Source organism: Alexandromys fortis, unplaced genomic scaffold (assembly GCF_014885135.2).
Source record: "Alexandromys fortis isolate MF-2015 unplaced genomic scaffold, M_Fortis_MF-2015_v1.1 scaffold_161, whole genome shotgun sequence".
In the NCBI taxonomy this organism is placed as follows: Eukaryota; Metazoa; Chordata; class Mammalia; order Rodentia; family Cricetidae; genus Alexandromys; species Alexandromys fortis.
This window is the reverse complement of record NW_026068073.1, coordinates 311,317-331,913: the sequence shown is the minus strand read 5'-3', so window position 1 is coordinate 331,913 and position 20,597 is coordinate 311,317. Positions and strand designations below refer to the sequence as shown.

Here is a 20,597-nt window from a genome sequence, read left to right as displayed (position 1 = left end):
GTCACCATTTATTACCGGGCTAACATTGTAGGTGTTTTTAAGAATTAAAAGGCGTATGAAAGCAGGGTGTGGTAGTGCACGCCTTTAATCCCAGGACTTGGGAGGCAGGCACTGTGAGTTCAAGGCCAGCCTGGTCTATAAAGAAAGTTCCAGAACAGTCAGGGCTGTTACACAGAGAAATCCTGTCTGTCTGTCTGTCTGTCTGTCTCTCTCTCTCTCTCTCTCTCTCTCTCTCTCACACACACACACACACACACACACACACACACACACACACACAACCAAACAAAACAAAAAACAACTAAAAAAAAGCAAACATTCTTTCTGGCCTCCTTTGAGGTGGGCTCCACACCTGGCTGTTTCCCTTGTTTGTGGGCTCTCCTCAGTGGCAGGGTCACTTTTGTCTGTCTCTTGCAGTGCTGGGGCTCAAATCAGGGTCATGTATGCCTCCCAGGCAAGTGCTCCTTCATTGAGCTCTGCCCCCAGTTAGCATCTGGATTTTGACCCTTGGTTCAGTTAAACTCCCTATTTACCCTTTGAGAACTTCCCAGTTCTTAGTTGTGTCCAATTCCAGTTCTTTGGACAAGCTTCAGGGACTGAAGCTAACTTTTCCAGAGGGCTCGCTATACCCTGATATCACATGGATGTCTCTCGAGGAAGGAACACTTCATAAATGAGAAGAGTGAGGCCCAGGAGGATGAGTGACAAGGATGGGCTTGTTCCTGGACTTCTCTCCCCCGAGCCCTGGTGTTCTGTGTGGTGTTTTAGTGGGGCCTTCTGGTGAGAAGAGTGTTGCCCAGAGCCTGACAACACCAGCGCAGGGTGGGCGGGGCCCTGACAGCTTAGCTCTGAGATGCCTCCTTGCACACGGGTTGAGACCTTCCAGCTTCTGACAGCACAGAAGTCTAAGGCCTGTCTCCCTGGTCAGAGTGCTTCCTGCCACTCTGCTGTTTTCTTCCTCTCCATGGGAACTAGGCTGTGTGATTTTTGTGCCCGACACACAGCAGGTCCCTCAAAGGACATACTGGAGTTTAAATTTCACCTCATAACTTGCATCTTTGTTCAGTTTACAAATGAATGCTCTGCAGGTCATGCCAGCCTCATGCAAACCTTGTACAGGTTTGGTTGTGTGTGTGTGTGTGTGTGTGTGTGTGTGTGTGTGTGTGTGTGTGTGTGTATGATGTATCCTAGGCTGGCCTCAATCCCTCTCTCTCACATCTGGTTTTTGTGATGCTTAGAGATGAAAGGAATCCAGGGATCTGTGCACACTGAGCAAGTGCAACAACTGAGTACAGCTCTAGCATCCTACTTTAAAGAAAAAGTCTGTTATCCACCAATTCCACATAGAAGAACAAACCAAATAACAACAACAAAGATGCTCTAGCTGTTTCAGAGAAAGCAGCACGAGGGGCAAGAGTGGCTGCCAGCAGGTTGCCCACCCAGCACCTGGCGTGGAGATGCCAAGTGAGCTGTTGTGAGTGGAGGCACAGGGTGGAGTTTCATGGTGAGAGCGAATGTAAAAGGCGGCGGGAGCATTCAGTGCTGGAAGGGTGGGCTTGCCTAGAATCCCAGTATTGAGGCTCAGGTCAGCCTGAGCTACACAGTCAAACCATGACTTACAAAGAAGAAAAACTCAATTTTCAGATCGACTGTACGTTGAAACAGTAACACATTGGATATATTAAGTTAAATGAAATATATTAAAATTGCCTCCTTTTTCTTTTCTCAGTGTGGCTTTGAGCAAATGCCTGCGTCCTCAGCCCCATGGCTGGGAAAGGCTGACACTGGCACAAGGTGCCACCTGCCTGCTCCCTCCTACAGGTCTGTAGCTTGTTGACCCTGGAGGTGTATAGTAGAGACACTTGCCTCTTTCCCAGGCCAGATGCAATGGATTTGAAGACACAGATCTAAATCTCATCATAGACTCGGTGCCCTGACTGCCTCCAGGCTCAAGTCGCCCTGTTGAGGATCTTGTCATGTGGGGTGTAGAGCGTGAGCTGCTGGGTCAGCGCTGCACTTTCTCACTGGTGCTCTGAGGGGAAGAAGGTCTTTTTTCTCTCTCAGCCTCAACCTTAGCTGCAGTATGAGGCCCTTGTGCCTCCTCTTCAAGGCCAGTGTGGGCTCAGGGTACAGATGACATGGCAGGGCTTCCCGCCTGTCAACACTTCCGACTTGTGGTCAGCAGCGTGATTGGTACTTGGTAGCACAGAAATGTAACCTTTATCAGAGGGTCCCCCTTCTCCCCCTGCAACTCAAGGGATGAGAGGAACAGACAGAGGACGGGATTATTCTGAAGCCCCTCAGGAGAAGGAGCTCTTTACTGATGTAGGTAAGGCTGTTCAGCTGTCTGGCATCATAGCCAGGCGGGGGGCCTTTGGAGTAGTCAGGTAGGGAGACAGGGCTGAGCTGCTGTAACTCACACTGTTGGGGCCTGTGGTGGGAGGGTCGGCAGGACTACTGGTGGATGACGGAGAAAGGGTGTTCAGCACCACAGCACCCTCATCCTGGGAGCGCTTGTAGGGGAACGGAGCCTCATTTCGGAGGTCCTGGAAGGCCAGGTACGCCTGGAATATCTGTGGGCAGGAAAGGGTAGGATTTAAGTTGGCTGGGATGGAACGGGAAGACAGGGAGACCCAGGAGCTGGCCTAGGGGATGCAGTGGATAGCTGTCTGCTCACTGTGCAGCAGTACCCAAGATGGGGATGCCTGAGGAAGGTAGGCTCGAAGGATGGCAGCAGAGGCCCGGGGAGAGTCCTGGTTGTAGCCCTCCCAACCCACCCTGGAGGGGTGCCAGGGCTTGTCCTTACCCAGACAGGGACGGAGAAGAAAGCAAAGGCAATGGCTGCCTTGGGGCTGCTGTTCCCCGTGAGGAAATGCTTGGAATCCGATTGCTGCCACTGGTTGGCTAGGAAGCAGAAGGCCCCAAACCAGACACCTGCCCAGATGACTGGAGGGGCGAGGGAAGGAAAGTGGGTAAGCATGCTGGGGCACAGGCCAGGTGTGCTAGGGAGGGCTTGGGGAGTGACACCCCCCACCAGTGCCAATCTAAATTCCTCAAGTGTCCCCAAAAGTCAACTTCTGGAGTGGCGTTCCCACATCTAATACAGAGCTGGAGCTACATCTAGTGTCAACTTCATCAGCGTCTCAAAGAAGCCCAGTTTCCTGTAGGCTAGCCACATCTCATGTGCTGGGGGTCTTGAGAGAGGACAGCCACATCTCATGTGCCAGGGGCCTTCATAGAGGACAGCCACATCTCATGTGCTGGGGGCCTTCATAGAGGACAGCCACATCTCATGTGCTGGGGGCCTTCATAGAGGACAGCCACATCTCATGTGCTGGGGGCCTTCATAGAGGACAGCCACATCTCATGTGCTGGGGGCCTTGAGAGAGGACAGCCCCTTCTCAGTGAAGAGCTTCTCTGACAGAAGCAGTCTCTGGCTCTGAGGAGCTGGGAATGGCTTCTGGGGAGAGGAAGAGAGGTAGTGTAAAGAGGATCTGAGGGCCTGGGTATAAAATGTGTGCGAGCTCTACAGATCTACAGCACGGCTATAGAGCACAGGGCTTGCCATCCACTGGGCAGCAGTGGCTCAGTCAGATGACTACCACAGCCTCTGCTTTTCTTGTAAAATAAGATGAGCAGGACTCACCCCAAGGGCTGTCTTAGAACTGGAGAAGAGGAGGCTCATACCTTAATGGTGTGCCTAACAGTGGGAAGTGCTCAGCAGGTGTCCACATGACTTTAGGCACCCCTTAACTCATTCTACACCAGAAACCCCTGCAAGGTAGAGTCTCATCCTAACTTTCATTGAGGGTCCATCTGGCTCAGTGCTCTGAATCAAATTGCCGCCATGGGGTGGGCTTTCCAGGCTGTGCTCAATGAGCCAGGGAGGGAAATGAGAGGAAGAAGCAGCTTGGGCCAGAGGCCAGAAGGGGATGGGAAGGAAGGACTAGAAGATGCTTCTGCGAGGAGCCATGGAGTCGGACCCTCACAGTGGGAGGACCATCAGGCACAGGCAGGGTGGACCCAGGACTGGGACCTGTAGGCACTGGAGAGCCTGGGTGCTCTGCATGCTCCCCTGGGACTCACCAGCCAGGATGAAGTCTAAGAGCCGGAAGGCTGTCTTAGAGCCGCTTTCTATGATGCGGTTCTCATGGGCGTCTAGGGCAAGGAAGACCAAGCTGCTGAGGAAGGACAGGAAGCCAGCTCTTACTGCGAGGGCGCAGGCCACATAATTGCGGTTGAAGACACAGTGGAGCTCAGGAGACTCTGCCCTGTTCTGGTAACCATCAATTAGTAGAGAGGAAAAGATGACCAGGGAGAAGACCTGTGAACCAGACCAGACACGGTGGGACTCAGTGCCCCCTTCCAGATGCCGTTCCCTTTGGGTGACACTCTGGGTACGCGGCATTTTGCAGCTGCCCGATACTGCCTCAGAGCCCTGTGTCTACCCTTCATCTCCTTTCCTCCATCCAGGCTCTGGCCTCATCCTTTTCCTACCCTCATCCTAGTCTCCTCTCTGCTCTTCCGGCTTGCAGTCCCTCAAGGCTCCCCAGTGTCCCAGTTCTAGCCCATCACCTTGGCTTCCAACACACTCTTGCCTTAGCTAACTTAATCTTTGTCCCCTCATCCTTGCTCTGTTCTGTACTCTCTTGACACCACCCTTAATACAAGCCCTACTAAGAGGCGTCCCCTCCTCTCCCTTCCACCCAGTGCTGAGGGCTGACACCAGGGCCTTTCCGTGTTAGTGAAGCACTTTACCACTGAGCCCTGTGTTCTGATGTGGGATTCCCCTCTGTGTGCTGTGCTTACCATTGGTAAATACAGGAACTGTATTTATTTGGGCCTATAGCAGAGCTATAGGGGAACAGAGCTAGGTGGGGAAAAACTAAGCTGAATTCTAGGAGAGAGAAGTTAGAGTTAGCAAGAAGCCATGGAGCCACCATTGGAGACAGACGTGCTGACACTTTGCTGGTAGGCCAGGACCTTGTGGTGATGCACAGATTAGTGGAGATGGGTTCCATTAAGATGTAAGAGTCAGCCAATAAGAAGCTAGAGCTAATGGGCCAAGCAGTGATTTAAATAATACAGTTTCTGGGTGGTTATTTTGGCTCTGGGTGGCTGGGACAAACAGGTGGCCTCCTCCTACAGTGTTCAGTCCCAATTAGTATTTATTTATTTATTTATTTATTTATTTATTTATCTATGTATGTATGTATGTATGTATGTATTTAAAGACATGGTTTCTCTGGCTGGCCCTGAACTCACAGAGATTTGCTTGCCTCTGCCTCCTGAGTACTGGGATTAAAGGAGTGCGCCACCACTGCGCAGCTAATTTATTATTATTATTTTGGTATTTTGAGAAAGAGTTTCTCTATGTATCCCTAGCTGTCCTAGAACTCCCTCTGTAGACCAGGCTGGCCTCGAACTCACAGAGATCCGCCTGCCTCTGCCTCCCGAGTGCTGGATTAAAGGCGTGCGCCACCACTACTCAGTTCATCTTTTTAACTTTTAAATTTATTAATTTAACATGTGTGGGTATTTTGTCTGTTTGTATGTCTGCAAACTACATGTATACAATGCCCATGGGAGAACTGGGGTTACAGATGGTCTGTAAGCCACCCTATGTCTGTTGAGAATTGAACCTGGGACCTCCGGAATAGCAGCTAGTACTCACAACAGCGGAGCCATTTTTTCAGCTCCCAAATCATTTTTAAAGGATTTAAAACTATGCATGTTTGGCCATGTCTATGCTCTGTGTGTGTGCTTGTATGCGCAAGTGTGTGCCTGCTTGCCTGTGGAAGTGAGAAGGTATTGGATCCCCTGGAGCTGGTGTTATAGGTAGTTGTGAGGTAGGTGCTGGGAACCAAACTCAGATTCTCTGCAAGAGTAGCAAGTACTCTTAGCTGCCACGCCATCTTCCAGCTCCCTCCTCACCCAATTCATTTTTTGAAATAAACTTGTGAAATAATCAAAATATACCAAAAATGTGCAAAGGCATAACAGACATGCAGTACTGACTACAGAATTAAAATGTCAACATTTTGACTTTTTACTTTGGGATTTTTTTTTTTTTTTTTGAGACAGGATTTCACAAGCAGCCCTGGCTGACCTTGAACTCAGTCATCTTCCTGCCTCAGCCTCCCAAGTTCTGGGATTATAGGCATGGAACACTGCATCTAGTTTTTGCTTAAGAATTCTTTCAAGCCGGGCGATGGTGGCGCACGCCTTTAATCCCAGCACTTGGGAGGCAGAGGCAGGCAGATATCTGTAAGTTCGAGACCAGCCTGGTCTACAGAGCTAGTTCCAGGACAGGCTCCAAAAGCCACAGAGAAACCATGTCTCGAAAAACCAAAAAAAAAAAAAAAGCATTACAGCACTGCCTTGGTAACTGCATCCACACCCGCACCCGCGTTCTCTGAGGTGGCGCTATAACCACCCACAACAGAGGCACTTTTCTGATAATAAGTCTGAGACACTGAGGACAAGGAACTGGATGAATTTTTCAGCTAGTGAGCAGCAGAGCCTCCACTTGAACCCCAACCATATAGCTCTTCATCTTTCATGGTCTGCCTCATGATGGAGCCAGCCTTGAGAGCAGAGTCTCCTATTAGCACAAACTTGTGAAAGACTGAAGCCCCTGTCATACTGCAGTGTGGAAAGCCATATGTCAGGTATGGAAGGAACCTTTGTGTGTCTACTGGGTAGAAAGGAAGTTGGTCCAGCAGACATTCTTCATGGAATGCTCCAGGATGAGAAGTGTTGAGTAGTGGGACCATTGCTTGGAAGGCTGTGAGCAGGGCAGGGCAGGATCAGCTCGCAGTCTGGAAAAAGCCTTCGGGTGCTGTAGAGTTAGCTGGCTGAGGTGTAAGTCTGCATACTGGGGAGTCAGGTCAGAGCAGAGTGGACAAGAGCTGGAGTTTGGGTGGAAACCAAAGTTCTGGGCTGAATTTAGAAAGTAGTAAGTTGAGATCTGGATGTTAAGGGAGTTTTGCAAGGCACGGTGGTACATGCCTATAATCCAGTGGCTCACAACCTCCGTAAAGCTGTGACCCTTTATATGAGCTCCTCATGCTGCGCTGACCCCAAACCATAAAATCATTTAGTTACTTCATAACTGTAATTTTGCTACTGTTGTGAATTGTAATGTAAATATCTGATATGCAGGATATCTATGCAGGCAAGAGCTAGTGCTCTAAGACTGCAACATCACACCCAAGGAGGTGTGACAGTTAAAACTCTCATCTGAATTTTTTAATTCTAAGATCTACTTTACGTGTATGAGTGTTTAGCCTGGATGTATGCATGTACCAGGTGTGCTTACGTGTATGAGTGTTTAGCCTGGATGTATGCACGTACCAGTTGTGTCTCTGGTGCATTCAGGGCAGAAGAGGGCATTAGATCCCTGGAACTAGAGTTAAGGATGGTTGTGAGCCACTATTTGGGTGGTCAGAGTTGAACTTGGGTCCTCTGGAAAAACAAGAGCCATCTCTTTAGCCCCTCGTTAGAATTTCTTTGAGCAGGACATGTGCTCAACTATGTTCATAGCAGCTTTGTTTGTCATAGCCAGAACCTGGAAACAACCTAAATGCCCCTCAACCGAAGAATTGATGAGGAAAATGTGGTACGTTTACACAGTGGAGTACTACACAGCAGAAAAAAATAATGACAGCTTGAATTTTGCAGGAGAATGGACGGAGCTAGAAAACATTATTTTGAGTGAGGTGACCCAGACACAGAAAGACAATTATCACATGTACTCACTCATAGCTGGTTTTTAAACATAAAGCAAAGAAAGCCAGCCTACAAACCACAATCCCAGAGAACTTAGGCAACAATGAGGACACTAAGAGAGACTTACATAGCTCCAATCTACATGGGAAGTAGAAAGTAGAAAAAGACAAGATCCCCTGAGTAAATTGGAAGCATGGGGATCTTGGGGGAGGATTGAAGGGGAGAGGAGAGTCAGGGAGGGAGCAGAGAAAAATGTAGAGCTCAATAAATATCAATAAAAAATGAAAAAAAAAAGAATTTCTTCGAGCATGGAAGGGTCCTAAGATAGGTAGGGCCAGACCCAGGGATTGGGGAAGTTCTCTGGGGTCACGTGGCCGATGGACTGTATAAAGGGTAAGGGTGAGAGAGAAAATCCCAGAGCAGGCTGGGAGGGAGAACAGAGCCCTGAGGAATTCAGAGACATTTTGGCTCTAACTGTAAACAATGGGAAGTTGTGCAGAAGAAAAAGGAAAATTTTGATAAGATTTGAATTCCCAGGGACAGTTCTGCAGGGATGTGTATGTTTGCAGCAGTGCAGGTAGGACCTCCATTAATGTGTGAAGAGAAACTCTTTCATATCCTTCAGTGTGTGGGGTGAGGTAAAAGGCCTTCCCTAATCACCTGCCTTTGTCCCGTTTTCCTCGCTCTCCTTCAGTATCGCTTTATAATAAAAATAACTAGTCTCTCTTCTTGCCAAGTACTTTCTAGTTAAGTTCATGAAGGAAGGCTGTAAGATGGTCTGGGACAATGGTTCTCAACCTTTCCTACATTACGATTCATAACAGCAGAATTACAGTTATGAAGTTGCAATGAGATGATTTTGTGACACGGCACTAGGAAGGGTGAGGACCACTGGTCCGGGAGCTAAGGCTCAGTCTTGAGGAAGCACACTGCTCATGCCAAGATGAGACCAGGAAAGAACAGGAGGGCACATCAATTATTTTTGAACTCATATTCTTTTTACCCGTGCTCCTCCCTGCAAGTGTGTACCACCTCACAAAGGGAAGTACACATTGTTGATTCCCTACCGCACTACAACACAGCAGAAAGAGCCATGCGTTTCTGACTCTGCAAAGCTGCGTAGTTTGAGCAAGGCACTCAGACCGTGGACCTCAGCTTCCCAGTGTGTTTATGCTACGGAGAACCGTGGGGGCTCAGGTCTGGGAACTGCTCAGGACAATATTGGTTCACAGGACTCACTAGAGAGGAAGCAGACCCTTAAAGTTAGCTGCTCTAGGGTGGGGCTTGAGTCCAGCCCTCCTGACTTCCGGGCCCCAGGGGCTGTTAGTCCACAGTGGAGCCTAGGGCATTGGAAATGTGGGGAGGGGCATCAACTAGCTGGGGATCCTATTTCCTTGAAGGCTGAGAGCCATCTCTTTCAGCACCCTCCTTCACTTGTCTCCAGGAGGGGAACAAAGATTCATGAGTTCAGATACCAGCTGGCAAGAAGCACGGAGGACATGAATACCAGCTGCCCAGAGACTCCCACTGAGGAACTAGGCCAGGGGAGGGAGACTGTTGGGGAGGGAGGATGGAGCCCAGGCAAAGTCCATGACCACAAGGTCTAGCATGGCTGGCTGCCTTCTCCCTGGCTTGCCCTTGGCTGTACCAGCTGGGATCCCTGCTCCTTCATGCCTGCTTCCCCTTTCCAGGCACTGGAGACAGTGAGTGGATCTGAGTTTGACTTCTTCATTTGATGGGTAATGACCTTGACAGATCGATCACTCAACCTCCGTCTGGAGTCTCAGTTTCCCCTTGGGTTATACATATTAGTATGTCCTTGTCATAGGTTGGGGTGAGGAGAGAAGGCACCAGGGAGCAGTGTGTGACAGTCGTAAGTCCCCTCTTCTGACAATAAAAGACAGCGTGCACCAGTTCCTGTCATCCCAGGTTCCTCCAGCCCTCTCCTCCCTCACAGTTGAGAATTATTTTAGTGACAATACTTGCTATTTAAGGAGAGCTCAGCATTTGCCAGCCCCCTGCTAGTCAGCGTGTATATGTATTGCCTTGTCTCATCTTCACAGCAATCCTGCCCAGGAGTGGGGGTATTGGGCGCTTTTGTTACAGATGAGGACACGGGTTCTGAGAAGATGGATGTGTCAGGCCACAGTCTGACCATGTAAGTTAGTGAGCCAAAGGGTCATTTCTGGGAAGGAATGGCGCTGCTGCTGCTGGCTATGCCTGGGGCAGCCCAAACAACAGGGTAGTTTGTCCCTCTGATGGACATATAGGCTAAGACTCAAAATTAGGCCTGTCTGAATTGTTCCAGAGGACAGAGAAGATAGTCTGGATACTCTGGATTAGGAACCTGGGGAGACTCTCACTGCAGAACCAGATCAGAAGGATGGTTCCAGCTCCCATGACCCTAACCAGATCTCATCGTTGGGCCTCAGTTGCCAGTTCTGTCTGGGGAAAACAACAGAAGCAGAAACAGGCTGGCTGAGCATGGCTGGCTCATGCCTATATCCCGACACTCAGGGAAGCTCAAACAGAAGCTCTGTTATGAATTCAAGGCCAGTCTGGTTGGGCTACAGAACTAAGAGCCTGTCTCAAACAACGAAAATATACAAAAGATATCCCAGATGTAAAAGAGGGTGTGTGGGGGCATGATCATGAGAGATGGCTCAGTGGTTAAGAGGATGTACTGCATGTGGTCATTTGAATGGGAATGGCCCCCATGGACTCATATGTTTGATTTTCGTTTGTTTTGAGACAGGGTCTCTCTATGTAGCTTTGGCTGTTTTGGAGTTTGCTGTGCAAACTATGCTGGCCTCAAACTCACAGAGATCCTCCTGCCTCTGCTTCCTGAGTGCTAGGATTAAAGATGTGTGATGGAGGAAGGTCATTGGCTAATAAAGAAACTGCCTTGGCCCATTTGATAGGCCAGCCTTTAGGTGGGTGGAGTAGACAGAATAGAATGCTGGGAAGAAGGGAAGTGAGGTCAGAGACACCATGCCGCTTCCCAGGGCAGACGTTATGAAGCATCCAACCAGGATGGACGTAGGCTAGAATCTTCCTGGTAAGCGCACCTCATGGTGCTACACACATTAATAGAAACGGGCCAAGCAGTGTTTATATGAATACAGTTTGTGTGTTGTTATTTTGGGGCATAAGCTAGCCAGGTGGCCAGGAGCCAGGCGGCAGGAACACAGCCCGCAGCTCCTTCAACAGATGTGTACCACTATGCCTTGGCCAGGCTCATATATTTGAATGCTTGGTCCCTAGTAGGAGGAACTATTTGGTAAGGATTAGGAGGTGTGGCCTTGTTGGAGGAGGTGTGTCACTAGGGGTAGACTTTGAGGTTTCAAAAGCCCATGCCATTCCGGTTTGCTCTTTCTGCCTCTAACTTGCAGATAGAAAATAGGCGCTCAGCCACTGCTCCAGCTCCATGAATGCATACATGCATACCTGCTTGCTGCCTTGCTCCCTGCCCTGATGCTCATGGACTCACCCTCTGAAACTCTAAGCAGGGCTTCAATTAAATGCTTTCTTGTATAAGTTGCCTTGGCTATGGTGCCTTTTCACAGCAATAGAACAGTAACTAAGACGCTGTGCTTACAGAGGATCCAGGTTTCGGTTCCCAGAAGCCCCGACTGTCAGCTCTGACTGCACTTCCAGATGATCTGGCACTCTCTAGCCTCACCAGTGCCTACATGCATGTAGTGCACATAAACTCATGAAGGCACATTCAAATAATTTAAAAGAGAAGGAAGCAGTGCAGGCTAAGCTCATACGCCTAGATAGATGACTTCTGTACTGATGTTGAGAGGCAGTGATTGGTTCGATGTCAAGGCCACACAGCATGAGTGTCCTGACTCTGGGGATATGGTGGTGACTAAAGGGTGCACAGAAAGCATCAGCCCCATGCCTGACAGTGACCACTCACACCGGATGCCTGAATCTGTTGCGTACTGTAGATCTTTTCCTGTTTGAAATAGACCTCAGACCCTGTTTTCCCCATTCCCACCTGGGAAATGGAAAATGAATGGGTATCTCATAGAACGCAGTGGTACTGTCCCTTTCTGTGTTAACTTTAATGGATGCTGGTTAATGGAATTTTCTGGCATGATGAAAATGTCCTGAACCTATGATGTCCAATGGGAAAGCCACGAGGTACTTGCAGCAGCTCAGCCCCTGAAATATAGCCCTACTGAGTGTATGAATGCTATTTGAATTAAATTAGTTGCAATTGGAGTAGCTCATGTAGTTTGTGGCTACCCCACTGGGCAAGCAGTCTTCAAATGCTCTGATTCCATTTGTCGAAATTATGGGGGATTTTTCTTGGGGGGAGGGATATTTTTCTTCTCCTTTAAAGGGTTCTTTTTCACTTTTTTCTTTTTCTTACACTGTCACCTAGACTAGCCTCAAACCCATGACAATTCTCCTCTTGCAGTCTCTCATGTGCTGGTATTACAAATCATGCCCAAGTTTGTGGGGCCCTTTCTTGTGGTGAGTTAACTGGTATTGAGAACGGCTAGCTGCATGACCAGATCCTCAATAAAAGGTGGCTTCAGCTTTAGGCTCCTGTGTGCTTGTTTCCCTATCTGACCCCTCCCTCTTCCCGATCCGAGAACTGATCCGCAAGGTCTCACCCCTCCGCAGACCCTCGAGATGCTCTTTGGTCTCTTCAGAAAGCGTACAGTTTCACTGTCCGCCAGGTCCTGCAGGCTTTCAGGAAGATGCATAGTGGCTGCTTTTCTTTGGGTGTCCTGGGAGGTAGGGGCAGGGGTGTTGGGTGCTGCTTTCTGGGCACCGCTGTCTGTGTGCTTCAAGCCCACCCCAGGCCTCAATTGCTGCAAGACAACACAAATGGGAATGTCTGAGTCAGGGTGCTGGGAGGTGGGAGCATTGGCTCAGGCTTGGGTAGGGTGGAGGCTGGAGTCAGCGTCTGGTGTCAAGGGAGGACTGGGTGTCCAGAGGTGGGAGCCAGTTTGAGACCGAGGGTCCCCTGAACTGGACTCCCAAGGCGGGGAAGGATGGACCTAGGGGCTATTAGGAGCTTTAGGAAGAGAGGGGAATAGGGCGAAGGGGCTGCTTCAGTTTTCAGTAGTCAGGAATATGGGGTGAGAACCTGCTGGGTGGTCCTGGGTGCTGGGGTAAGGGACGATAGGTTCTGGGAATGGGAACCCAGGTCCTAGAAGTTGGAAGTAGGCTCAAGGACTGTTGGAGGTCTCAGGAGCCGATAAGGGTTCTGAAGACCCTGGCATTGCGGATACAGGATGAGGGTGACAGACCTGCTGTCAGAGTGGTTAGGGACCCCAGGACATGGGGCATTAGTGAGGAGGGCTGTAGACGAGAGTCCTAGCTCCCTTGGCGTAGAAGGCCGTGGACGGCCCAGGTATATCTGAGATATTCCCTGACTTGGGTCATTTCCCATAACATGAACCTTGCTTAGGCTTTAGCTCTATCTCAGGAAGACACATTGTCTCATACTGAGGTCTGGTCTGTCAACCGCCACTCACGGGACAACCTTCTTAGAAGAGGGCCTTCTCTCACCCCAGGGGGGGCGCTGCCGGAGGAGGACCACCTATTCTCCGAGGGCCGAGGACCAGCGTTCACCTTTGGGAACTAGAATCCTCGTCCGCCAGCCCTCCTCTCCCGCTCCCAGGCCACACCTCTAGCCTCCTTTTGGGTCCTCTTTATCCGCCTTTTCTGTTCTCTACAGGTGATTGGCTGCACCCAAGTCCCGCCCTTTCTTTTCCACCTATCCAAGCTGATTAGAGGATGGGCGTGGCTTCGGCCGACGTTGGGCGGGTCGCCGTTGGCCGGGCTCACGCTCGAGGGCCCGACCCGCCCCAGCCTCCGGATTTGTCGCACCCGCCCCGCCTCTCTCTTTGAAATAGCGGGCCGGGTGACGCTTCTTTGGCGCGTGCGCATACCTAAACACAGATTAGCGGTGAAGCATGCGTAATTGAGATAAAGGCTCTTAAAAAAAATGGGTTCAAAGACCCAGGCTCTGCGCATGCGTCTAACTGTTTGCTGAAGCCTATCCTCTGGGCCCAGGACCTCGCCGTGCACATGCGCAGAAGGCTCAATGACAGTGGCGCGTCGGCTAAGGTGAGGGAAGGGTGGGGGATTGCATGGCCCAGGGAGGACGGCCCAGCACCTGCTATTAACTTTTCCTGGTTTCTCAACACTCCTGAGATTCACCTCGCTGTCAAAGCTCCGCAGAGACCACCTGTACCACTACAGAGCCCCAGAGCCTGCAAAATGTTCCAAACTACGACCTCTGCCCCTAGTCTGTAACCCACCTAAATGTGCAGTGTAGAAGGAACCGGACAAGAAAGCTAAAATAGAGACTCCCCCCCGAAGGGCGGGGTGCGTGGAGGTACTGCCTCCAACTGACCTTTGACACCTCATTTGCTTATGTTTAGGCTCTGGGAAAGGGGGCTGGCCATGTTGCATGTGACCTGGGGGTCCAAGGTCCGAGTGTGGTCCCTGGTGCCTGCTCTTCTTGGGACTCCCCGGGCTCTGTCGTCCCTGGCGAACAAGATGGGGGAGTACCGAAAGATGTGGAACCCCACGGAGCCCCGCGACTGGGCCCAGCAGTACCGCGAGCGCTTCATTCCATTCTCCAAGGAGCAGCTGCTCCGCCTCCTGATACAGGTACTGCCCATCAGTGGTCTAAGAGCCTGGGGACTACAATTTCCAGCCGACCTTACGACTGCACCACTATACCTGCTATTGAGGACTGCTCTAGCGCCTCCCGGGAGTTGTAGTTCCTGGTCCCTTAGCATGCCAGTGTTTGCAAGAAGAGTTAGAATGCAGGGGCAAGAGCTCCAAGATGAGTTGCCTAATGAACTCCAGACCCGGGCTTCTTCCGGGCTTTAAACAGGCACTCTGAGACCTGAGGTTTTCCCTTGAAATAGATTTAACTGTCTTCCTCATCATTACTTTCTACTACGTAATAAAATCGTACCTTCAAATCTATAATAATTATTATCACACTTTGAGTTCTTACTCTGTGGCCCAGGGCTACATGGTTGTCATGTATAGAACCATCAGAACAACTCAGTAAGAAAGACTACCATCAACCCATTTTACAGGTGAGGTAGAAGCAGAGCAATGACTCACATTTGGTTGACTCTCCGAGTGAGTGCCTTACCTCACCCCTGATGTACTGAGAGTCTGAGCTCTCAGTCCGCCATCACTGTCAGATCTACCGCTGCTGGAGACGGTCATTACTCTAAGTTACTTATTGATCGCCTGTCATGTATACCAAGTCCTATGCTAGAATATATACCCGTGCACATAGCGCACATATGGATGGTCTCATTAAAATTTCCCATAATTGGGCTGGGAATATGGCTTATTAATTAAGAGCATTTGTTTCTCTGCGGGAGACCCAGGATCTGCTTCTAGCATCCACATGGTAGTTCACAGTCATGCATTGCTCTAGTTCCAGGGGATTCAGTGCCCTCTTCTGACGGCTGTTGGCACTAGACATACACGTGATGTCATGTACATACACACAGTCAAAACACACATGCACAAAAAATAAATAAATTCTCCATAGCCATCTGCTGACAAGGAAACTGAAGCTCAGGCAGGTTTGGACATTTGTCTGGATAATGGCTACCTTCATGTGGCACTCTGGAGCCAGGTGGGCCTTCATGACCCTCTGCAAATGGCTTCACTGAGCCTGTTTCCCCCTTTGAAAAACTGGGGTTCTAACTCCACCAACCATCTCTCTTCTCTGGGGGATGATTCTGTCAAGAAAGAGCACCTGCCACACGGCACACATTCTGGGAATGTTTAACATTAGTGCGGAGCAGGTGCCCAGCCTCTGGCTCTCCCTATGCGATGTATACTGCGGCTGTACAATTGGTCCAGAGTTCCCATCCTGTATATGGGTTACCATGAAAGGTAACCTTCTCTGGAGGAAGAGGAAAGAAGCCTAACGAGGTTTTCTTCTGGCTACCAGGAGTTCCACTCTAGCCCAGCAGAGAGAGCGGCTTTGGAGGCGTTCTCAACTCACGTGGACTTCTGTACCCTGTTTCACTACCATCAACTCCTGGCCAGGCTGCAGGTCTGTCATGTCTTGTCATGCATGTTTGCTCTTTGTCTGTTTAGTACTTAGTACATTCTTGGAGCCTAGCTCTCTTTTAAGTTCTGAGGATAGACCAGGACAGATGTAGCCATACGCTCATGGAGTTGGCACTTCAGATGGGGAGCCAGAAAATAAAATGAGTGTAAAATATGATGTCTGGTTGCAGGATCTGCAGGGAGAAGGAACTTTCTTGCCCTCCTCCGCCTCCTCCTCCTTCTTCCTCTTCCTCCTTCTCCCTCTCCTCTCCCCTCTCTCTCTGTCTCTCTCTCTCTCTGAGATAGTGTCTTACTCTGCAGACTAGGATCCAGGATGCTCTTGAACTCAGAGACCCACCTGCTTCTGCTTCCTTTGTGCTGGCTGGCATTAGAGGTGTGTGTGGCAGGATGCCTGGAGGAAGTTAGTTATCTGAGCAGCTTGTTGGGCTGCGGAGGATGAGAGGAAGACTCTGCAATGAAGAAGCTTTGGAAGGATGTGATGATACTGACACTAAGAGGATTAGTGTTTTACACTAGGATATGGTAAGAAAAATGCAATCTATTGGCTGTTTTACACATTAGTGTTTGAGCTCTAAATATCAACTCAAGGCATCCAGGATCTAGGACCTAATGAGGCTGTGTTTTGGTTTTTCGAGACAGGGTTTCTCTGTAGCTTTGGAGCCTGTCCTGGAACTAGCTCTTGTAGACCAGGCTTGAACTCGCAGAGATCCGCCTGCCTCTGCCTCCTGAGTGCTGGGATTAAAGGTGTGTGTCACCACTGCCCAGCACGAGGTTATTTCTTCATTCACACCTGTTGCTCTCAGCCTCGTCCTCACACATGGGAGGGTTGAGCAAGAACTCTATGGTCTCTCATAAGGATCTCCGTGAGGGCCCTAGCCTCACCACCTTAGTCTAACCGGCTAATGTCACATCTTGGCCTGGAGGCTGACCCTTTTTCTCTAGCTTGCCCATAAATTAGATAGAGCTGATAGTTTAGGTGCAGCCATAGTTAAAGTGACAGCAAAGGCCGCTTGAAGCCGTCAAGGCTGCAGGCCAACCAGAGGTTCACTATGAAGGGCATCCCTATATCCCTAGGTTAGGGCTCCTTCCCACCAGCTGGTGAGGGGCCAAATTTTCTTGACATGGTTGAGGTTGGGACCCCATAGACTACTGAGTTGATTTCACATTCCAGCTTCTGGCTTCCCCCCTCTTCCTTGAACAACAACAACACTTCTGAGCCCCGGGTGCGCTGTGTCTAGCTGCAGCTCGCTCTGCTACTGCTAGCCCCATTTGTACAGACAAAAAGCTAGGATCTGGGAATGTTCCAGGTCGCAGGGATCACAAGTACTGGGTCAGTCCCAGATCTCCTCACCCACCACCGCCACCATGTTCTGTCACTGGGGCACATGTGGCTTCTAGAGGTAGAATTAGTTCTTTTTCAAAATATTTTGCTATGTAAAATTTACTGTCCTTCCCTCTCTTCCCCCTTCCTCTGAGTTGGGGGGGTCTCACTATGTAGCCCTGACTGGCCTTGAGCTCAGAGATCTGCCTGCCTCTGCCTCCTGAATGCTGTCGTGAAAGGAGTGTACCACCATGCCTGACCTTGCTGTGTAAATGTTTAAATACACAGAGATGCAGAATAGAATATGAGTATACCATTATTGCTGGGGCAGATTTCCTGGTCAGGAGCTAGGAGGTAGAGGTGCCTTAGCAAAGAAGTTTCTGAGGAGGGTTTTGCACAGGGGAACTGGACCTATGGTCAGTGTGAGCAGGCACCTCTAGTGGTCTCTTAGTAGAAAGTGTGGTAAAGGCATACTGAAGTCCTGCAACCACAGCCCTAGTCATTGGTCCAGTGCCCCAGTCTGTTTGGACAATCAGTCCCCAGAACATGGGAAGTGGAGTTGGGATGGGGGAACCTTGCAGGTGGAGATACTGCTGGCCTCGGGTTCTGTGTCACCAGCTGTGTGCTCAGATCAGGCCTAGACATGGTTAGATCCTGGGTCTACTTTGAACATAGTGCGTTCAGGACTGCTTTATGCTGGGACATGGGCCAGTGAGAAGAGTTCAGGACAACCCAGGGTGTGCCCTTCTCACTGAGGCAGGGAGGATGGTGAGTGGGCAGCGTTTGGGTGCTGCCGGGGGTAGCCTGAAGTAGAAATACTGGGAGATCCTGGTGCGTCGCTCCCTCTCTCTGCGCGGTGCCCACCGGACATATAGGACGTCGGACCTCCCAGTCTTGTAGCGAGTTTCCCCTTTTCAACTATTAAAATATAACTGTTATTCTTGAGCTGGTCTGGTTATTTATTGTGCAGACCTAATTCCCAACATAAGGGTGCTTGCCACTAAGTCTGATGACCTGAATTTGATCCCTGGAATCCACATGGTGGAAGGAGAGAACTAACTCCTTCAAGTTATCCTTTGACTTTCACACCTATGTTGTGCTGTGTGTTATATAAATACACACATACAGGCTGGAGAGACGGACGGCTCAGTGCTTTAGAGCACGCGCTGCTTTTCCAGAGGCCCCTTTGGTTCCTAGCACTCACATCAGGTGACTCCTAACTACCTGTGACTGCAGCACCTGGGAGCCAATGCCTTCCTCTGGCTTCACAGTAAACACACATGCATAATTAGAAGAAAAATAAATCTTAAAAATTATGTAATAAAGTAAAACTTGTTCCTCAAAAGCTCCAGCGTGGCTATTGAGGTGATTCAGCAGGTGAAAGTTCTTGCCATGCAAGCCTGATGACCTCGGTTCCAGCCCCAGCACCCATGTCAAGGTGGAAACAAACACACCAATATTACATGCAAGTTTTGTACGGCCTTACAGGTGTATGATTCTGCTTCCCAACGGCAATGGAAACCTTGTCAGGGCTTTATTTATTTATTGAGGTGTGGTCTCATTGGTAGCCCTGGCTGGCCTCAGATCCACAAATGCACAATCCTCCTGCCTCAGCCTCCCAAGCACTAAAGGGCTTTTGTGAGTAAGCAGCAGATCTGGGTCCATAGCTCAGTCCCACATCTGTACCCAAGGATGACAGTGGTCCCCTTTTCACATGCTGGAAATGTGCCTCCAGCCTGCTTCGAGCATAACAGAAACACATGCAGGATTTCCGTTCACCCTTTCCGTCCTTCGCTGAGATGTCACGGCAGTGTGAGAGAGTGAGCTGGCTGCAGGGCCCAGGAGACTTGAGTGTATCAGTAAGGTCTTGAGACCATCCAGATGGGGAGGCCATGCTCAGGACTCAAGCAAAGTTGGCCACAGACCACATCCTCAGATGCCCAGAAGGACCTTGAAGGATTGCACGGCTGGGACTGAAGCTGCATCCTTAGAAGATGAGGATGATGATGAGGGGAGGGGCTGTATCCTTCAGGCTTCGCCACAGCCAGGTTCTCCTCTGACAGCTTTAAGGTAGACACCTAGGCATGGCGTATTTTGTATGTATGAATACTTTGCCTACTTGTATGTATGTGTACCACATGCAGGCCTGGTACCCACAGAAATCAGAAAAAGACATCAGACACCCTGGGATACCTGCTCAGAGATTGTTCTGATACCCTGAGACCCTGTGTCCCTCAGTTGTGGGCTGGGTTCCACTTCCCTCCAAGGCAAATCACATTGTTTGGGACCAGATAGGCTGGCAGCTGCAATTCTCCCTCATCTTCCCCCACCCCCAGAGGGTTGGGGGTGTGGGGGGCTAGGGCAGATTTGAGGGGCTCTTCAAAAGATTCACCTTTCATTCCAAATTCAGTGGAAAGCTGTGAGGCGAGGCTTTGCCTTAGCTTTAAGTGAGGAGAGCCTATAGGTAAACGGAAGCCTCAGCTGGGAGTGGAGGGGTCAGGAGAGACGGGGTTCAGTGTGTGAAATCAGGAATTGAATGTGGGGTGATGATAGGAGGAAGCCTGCAGATGAAGTATCCTGGGAGGGGAGAGCTGGGGGGGGGCTGGAAGTGATAGGCTGGTGCTGCGGCCTGCGCAGCCTGGATAGCCAAGACTGGCGTGTGTGTGTGTGTGTGTGTGTGTGTGTGTGTGTGCGTGCGTGCGTGCGTGCGTGCCGGGATTGAGACATGGAGGCTTCTTTTCAGGTGGAAGAACAGCAACCTTTATTTTGCCCTGCAACCTTTTATACCTCTACTCCTTCTGTGGAGACCCACCGGCCAGAAAGAACACAAACATCCTTGTCAATTACAGACCACAAGGAAGTTCCCCTGCCAGTCAGGGGGAGTGAGGGCAGCTGGATCACAACAGGCTGGCATGTCTAGAACCAGGTGGGACATCTTGGGGAGGGAAGGAAGAGTGGCCATTTTGATGGCATGTTGGGCTGCAACAGTGTGAGGTCCTGATGGGGTGTTGGCACTAGTTAGTGCACAGGCCCAGCTGTACACACAGTTCCTATACAGGGTTCTAGAGGCAGGGAGTCCTGTGGGGCCCTGGGACAAACAATTCCTTCCATGTTACTGACCCTCTGACCCTTGAAATGGCAGCATTTCATCCCTGTGTGATCTGCTGGAAGTGTCTGTTTTGCTTTTTTCTTTTAAATATTTTTGCCATGCTGGGACCCAGGTTGCTGAGCCACACCCCAAAACCTCAACAGGGGATTCTAGGCAAGTTTTCTACCATGAACTTTATCAGAAGCCTCTCCCCTTCCCTTCCTTTCCCTTCCCTTCCCTTCCCTTCTTCCCTTCCCTTCCCTTCTCTTCTTCCCTTCCCTTCCCTTCCCTTCTTCCCTTCCCTTCTTCCCTTCCGTTCTTCCCTTCCCTTCCCTTCTTCCCTTCCCTTCCCTTCCTTTCCCTTCCCTTCCC

At 50.1% G+C, this 20,597-nt stretch overlaps 2 protein-coding genes across 9 annotated transcripts in view; one reads left to right on the top strand and one right to left on the bottom strand.

The window, feature by feature from the left end:
* Positions 1-1,140: 1,140 nt before the first annotated feature.
* Syngr4 (synaptogyrin 4) lies at positions 1,141-14,265 on the bottom strand. 5 transcript variants are annotated; one of them, XM_050121210.1, is made up of 5 exons: positions 14,117-14,265; positions 12,363-12,563; positions 4,087-4,324; positions 2,807-2,946; positions 1,141-2,573 (listed from the first exon to the last, which is right to left on the bottom strand). In XM_050121210.1, exons 2-5 carry the CDS (start codon positions 12,453-12,455, stop codon positions 2,340-2,342), a joined length of 705 nt encoding a protein of 234 aa, XP_049977167.1. In that variant the 5' UTR covers positions 12,456-12,563; positions 14,117-14,265; the 3' UTR covers positions 1,141-2,339. The 5 variants fall into 5 exon arrangements, with proteins under 5 accessions (XP_049977167.1, XP_049977166.1, XP_049977168.1 ...); XM_050121209.1 differs by lacking the exon at positions 14,117-14,265 and adding an exon at positions 13,267-13,380; XM_050121211.1 differs by lacking the exon at positions 14,117-14,265 and adding an exon at positions 13,330-13,376.
* Positions 13,673-20,597, top strand: part of Tmem143 (transmembrane protein 143) — a 17,947-nt gene continuing 11,022 nt past the window's right edge. For 2 of the 4 annotated variants that reach the window (XM_050121206.1, XM_050121205.1), the window contains exons 1-3: positions 13,673-13,827; positions 14,145-14,376; positions 15,695-15,799. In XM_050121206.1, the coding sequence (XP_049977163.1) occupies positions 13,805-13,827; positions 14,145-14,376; positions 15,695-15,799 (360 nt within the window). In that variant the 5' untranslated portion in view covers positions 13,673-13,804. The remainder of the gene's footprint in view (positions 13,828-14,144; positions 14,377-15,694; positions 15,800-20,597) is intronic. The other 2 variants (XM_050121208.1, XM_050121207.1) reach the window with 1 other exon arrangement.